Source organism: Pteropus alecto, unplaced genomic scaffold, assembly GCF_000325575.1.
Source record: "Pteropus alecto unplaced genomic scaffold, ASM32557v1 scaffold21, whole genome shotgun sequence".
Classification (NCBI taxonomy): Eukaryota; Metazoa; Chordata; class Mammalia; order Chiroptera; family Pteropodidae; genus Pteropus; species Pteropus alecto.
In genome coordinates, this window is record NW_006436282.1 from 31286901 (window position 1) to 31292475 (window position 5575).

At 44.2% G+C, this 5575-nt stretch overlaps 1 protein-coding gene across 1 annotated transcript in view; it reads left to right on the plus strand.

The window, feature by feature from the left end:
• The window catches only part of ZPBP (zona pellucida binding protein), a 40817-nt gene that overhangs the window by 18519 nt on the left and 16723 nt on the right, over positions 1 to 5575 (plus strand). Inside the window, exon 7 of the mRNA XM_006912128.1 lies at positions 1585 to 1762. Within this exon, the coding sequence (XP_006912190.1) occupies positions 1585 to 1762 (178 nt within the window). The remainder of the gene's footprint in view (positions 1 to 1584; positions 1763 to 5575) is intronic.

The following is a 5575-nucleotide window of genomic DNA, read 5'->3' on the forward strand; positions in this document are numbered from 1 at the left end:
GTGGGCGTGGCCGCCGCTCTCATTGGCGTGCTCGATGTGTGTGTGTCGAGCTCTGTACCGTTTCTGAGTGGGGTCGCATGTCCACCGCCATAGTCCAGGCGCGGGTGGCTCCAGTACCCAAGGACCCCGCCCTTCCCTTGGGGACCAGACCCGCCTCTGTCCCACCGCTCCCCCGATGCCCCTCCTCCCTCTGCTGCCCTCCGTTTCTCGGGTTTCATCGCCACCAGGGTGTTCTGCAGAAGGGACCGCGGATTGGCTTTGCCCCGCCGGCACCGTGTCCTGAGATTCAGCCAGTCGTGTGGCAGCGTGTGTTTCCGTGGCACCAGTGGCTTTGCCGTATGAGCCGGGGGCCCACGGGGCGCACGCCTCAGCTCGTTGAACCTTGGCCTATTGAAGGAGTTGCATTTATTGGGGTGACATCAGGTAAACAAGCTTATGTGAAGTTTTGATACAAGTGTTTGCGTGAAGATAGGTTCCCATTCTGGAGCGTCACTTCCGTCACTGTCAGCCTGTGGACGTCCGCTTTCTCCAGCGCATTTGTTAAAAGTATCGTCCATGCTCTGTCAGGTGGCTTTGGTCCCTTCGTCACAGCACGGTGGGGCGTGTTCGTGCGGGTCTGTCTCTGGGGTCTCTTTTCTTCCTTCTTTGTGCCTGCGCCTCTCCCGGTACCCCCGTCTTCACTCCCGCGGCCTCGGGAACGGGCAGCGTTGTTGTCCCGCTGTGTCCTGTCCCGTCAAGATGGTCGTCGTTACTTTCGGATCTGTGCCTCTCTGATTTTAGAGTAAGCTCGTGAATGTCTGCCAGATCCTCTCTGAGGTGTTGGTAGCAATTAGGGTAATGGATCCAGTATGTAAATTTGGGGAGGACTCTCACATTTTTACTGTTAGTGCTTCTGCTCTGATCCACGAACGCGATGTTTTCTACAGCTCCTTCGGTGTTCTGTGATTTTGTGTCAGCATTTTGTCATTTCCAGCATAGTGACCCGTGCGTGTTGTAGTAAGTTCACACTCACGTGTCCTCTGCGGCATGGCTGTGAAGTGCGTGGCGTTCTAACCCTGTGCCCACGGGCCCACTGACCGTGCGGGGACGCGCGGCCACGCGGCACCCCGTGCGTGCACCCCGCCCGTGCACCCCGCCCCGCGCTCCGCGCCCCTTCACTCTCGCAGCTCTGGCTTCAGGCCTCACCGGGGAGGCCCTCGCATTCCCTGGACCTGAAACCATCCTGTTCTGTGCTCGGGGAAGGGGAGGAGCGGATGCGCAAGACGTGCTCTTAAAGCCTAAGTGTCACAGAGCTGTCTGATGTCGGCGAGGTGCCCAGCATTTAAAATCCGGAGGACCAAAAAGCTCGGGTCTGTGTCCAAGAGGCTCCTCCGTGCCGTGCTTGGAAGTACGTTTGGAAATATTTGACATTGGTTGGTGACACCTTATAATTTTCATATGTGTTATTTATGTCTTATGAATGCGAGAAAAAATAAGGATCTCAAGAATGTGTTTTTTTATGCTTCTAAATACATAAGCAATGTTACTTATGCTAAAATTATTTCTTTGTGGTAATAAGTGTTTCATATTGTATTTCTGTTTTAGGCTAAAAATCTTATAGAGAGATTTTTTAATCAGCAAGTGGAAGTTCTAGGCAGACGTGCAGAGCCATTGCCTGAAATATACTATATTGAAGGTACTCTCCATATGGTGTGGATTAACCGCTGCTTCCCGGGGTATGGGATAAATACCCTTAAACATCCACGATGTCCTGAGTGCTGTGGTATGTACTGAGCTACGATTCTGTGGTTTATACTTAGGATAATTCACTGCTTTTCAGTATGTCTAAGTGAACACCTGTCACTCGTTTTTACTATCATTTAAATATTTCTTTAGTTTATTTAAAATAGTGTATTTGAAAAGACTGTGAATCTGAAGATGTAAAAGAAAAAGAGCTGGCTTTATTTCAGTCTTGGTCAAGAGGGGTTAGGAGTGTTAGGCAGGCGTCCAGGGAGACACCCAAGTCATAGTAACAAGTCCAGAGTTACTTACCCTAAAAAGTGCCAAATCGTCTTTGAGAATCAGTTGTTGGTGAGTTTACGCTTGTGTAGTCTCGATTAGGTGTCTTAAATGAGTGTATAGGTTGTTTTGTCGCCAGAGGATTTTGAGCCCAGCACCGGGGGACCTGGGCCCTGTCTTGCAGAGGAGCGTTCGTGGGGCTCAGGCGAGCACAGAGTCGGGGGCTTCGACTCTGTGTTCAGGGGTGGAGGAAGCCAATTAATCTTCAGCGCTAGGACTTTCTAATGTGAATATCACTAACTTACACCGCTTTCATTCAGTCTTCTCCGCTAGCCCCTCCCTGCTACTTTAAAGTAGATTAAAAGGCTTTTTGTAGAATATAGCACTAGTCTTTTTACTTTGCTTTATTTAATATGGTTAGATTTTACTTTAACTTCTTCTGACTTTGTTTTTGTTTAAGGATATGAAATTTGACAAAAAGCACTGAAATAGGATATAAATTTAGCAAAGCACTTACAGATGCCAGCTTCGTAACTGTGACTCTGCCCGTCACTCCAGAACACAGACAAGGGCGAAGCATGGAAATACCAAACAGTGAACCCAGAACCTAGTATTTAGCTGTCTGTTAAATGCATTTATTTTCACTCAGTAAAGACTTAAGATAAACTAAAAATTTTAAATACATGCATCTCATTGATTCCAATGAGATGATTTTGAAAAAGTTATACATAGCTCTTTCAAGTAAAATAATAGATTTGAGTCTCTGAAGAGTACCAATATTGTTACCTTTTTTTTTTTGCATTTAAAAGAGTTTGGATAATAACACAGTTGTCAGGTTTTCTCATTTACCATGTAATTATAACATTCAAGTTATTATGCGCTATACTATTTTATCAAGTTCAATAAGCAGTTATTTTATTCCTGACAATAGACCTCATAGGAAGTATATAATAAAACACATGGAAAGTTCAAATTTTCTGCCTTTAAAATACCATTTTACTCTCCTGAATACATGGTCCTGCCCACAGAGTTTAGCAACGCAGGAGACGCACCCATGAAACACAAGGGAACAAGAGTCTGCTAACCTCCAGGGATGAGGATGACAAGGGCATTGTGGGAAGCAGACTAAGTTAGAGACGGATCAGTCAGAAAAGATTCCTGTAACTGGGATAAGGCTCTTCGGGCGATCCGAGACCTGAGGGAGGCCTCTGAGGACACAGGGTTGGCAGGTGCCATCAGGTAGCCCCATGGGTGCCTTTTCTGGGGCAGTGGTTGCTTGGCTGGGGCTGGAGGCGTCGCATCGGGAGAGCTGTGGGACATGGCCAGCTTCGGAAGCAAAGTGGGAGAGCTCAGCTTTAACATGGGGTAGGAGTTAGCTCTGAGTAGAGGAGGGAAATGGAATTCACTTTCTGAATTTTGTGGGATTATCACTGCTCAGTGCACATATTCACTGGCGATGTGCTAAATTTCGTTTTGGGTCATCCTTCAGTAAATGAAAATTTTAACTTCGAGCTGCCTTTATGCTGTCATCATCTCTGTTAGACTAATTAAGCAAGACTTAATGCGCTCCCGTTTTTGAACAGAACAAACGAAATATACCTGACCTTCAGGACCCCACCACATACCGTAATTTCTATGTTACAGGAGCATCTAGACAAAATTTTAGAGAGCACATGCTACTGAAAAAGACATGTAAATCATTCTCCGAATCGGAAGACAGTGTAAAATCCAACCTAGTTACAAGACAAATGTAACATACTAAGTGAACTTAAACTCCATTCACGTGTGAAATGGAATATGAGATGGAAGCCCATAAAGCACACGAGGTGCTTTGTGAAGTGGCTGGCTTCCAGAATGAGGGCACGCCGAGTTCACGTTCGGCAGAGATGAGCAGGCCCGCTCATTGTGCAGGGGCTTATTTACTTCTCGGAAGCTGGCTAAGTGGATAGTGGGTGTTTTCCTCTTTGGGGTGTCTTGCTTTCCTCATTTAATTTTAACTTGTGTATGACAGATAAAGATCATTAGCTTATAAACTAGCGGAGACAACATTTCTGCCTATATTATATCATGAATATGCTACAGTCAAAGATCAGATATAATATATTGTTTCCGATAGCATTTTTTTAAAACAAAGATGCTGAAATGTTTTACTATGTAATTTTTATAGGTTCTGTTGTTTCTGTAAAACTGTGTATCTTGTTTTCATCTATCTCTATTTTATTCCTATTTAATCATCTCAAAAAAAAAAAAAACTGCTATGTCAAATAACTACACTTTTTGACAGAATGGCTTACTCCATCCTCTTTTTCTTCCTTTTTAAATAATGGCAGTGGTTTTCAAACTCTGATGCATATCAAAATTACCTGAAGATTTTCTCAAAAATATATTTAGGGCCGGGAACCAGACGTCTGCGTTTACAGTTAGCACCCTGGGTGCCTGACGCCCGTAAAGCCTGAGGCTCCTGAACCTTAGCGCTGACGCGACTCTGCCTACGCGGGGCGCCGGCCTTCTGCTTGGCCACGGGCCGTTTGTCGTTGGCTGTCGTGGGTTGAATGTGGAGCTGTAAATAAAATGTGGCCTTTCCCACTCAGAGCTTTGCAGTGTCCCAGGGAGTTGCAAGCCAGCGGCTCTTCCATGGTGACTTAGTGTCTCGTCGGTGGTCAGAAATAGTTAGGCTACAGGTTAGAGTATATAAACACCCTGAGATGATTTTTTAAATAAAGTATACTTTTCATTTTAAATAAATGATACAGTTTAAGTGGACTGTTTAGTAGATACAATTGTGTTTAATAAGGCCTTTTAGACTCTAAAAACTGGTCCTGATCAGACAAGCCACCCTGAACTCTTTAATTTTACATCAAAGGACCAAGAAAACTTATGACAAGAGAAAGCTGATGTTCACAAAACAGACTTTAAGGCAAGAAGCCTTACTAGGTACGCAGAGGGAGCACTACGTGATGGTAGAAAGATAAATATGATAATGTATTTCTAAACTTGTGAGCACCGGATAGCATGAGTTTAAAATACATAAAACAAAAATTGACACTAGTATGCAAAGCCATGTAGGAAAAAATGAAATTGGACCCATCCAAAAAAGTTACCCCCAGATATATTTTAGAACGTAACATACAAAAATATCATTATGACTTCAGCATTAGAAAAGGATTTCCTAAAAAAGATACAAAAAGCACTAACTTTAATAAAAATACCGATAATTTGGTCTGCGTAAATAAATGACTGCCGTTTATCAGAAAACACTGCAAAGAGAGAAAAGATAATCTACAGAATGGGAAAATTATATGCAATGGCTGTAGCCAACGAAAGAACTATAAATAGTGAACACTTTTGAAAAAGAAAAAAAGTCTAAAAAAAATGGAAAAAGATTTGGACAAGTACTTCACAAAAGAGTAACTCCAAATGGTCAGTGGATACACGAAGATAGGTTCACACTTTTTGTGATCAAAGAAACGTGAATTAAAAGCAGAATGAGATCCTACTACACAGCTCTGGGGTTGGCAAACAGCGAACAGCCTGCGCGCGGCGTCCCCGCTATGGCGGGGCGGGGCCGGGGCGGGGA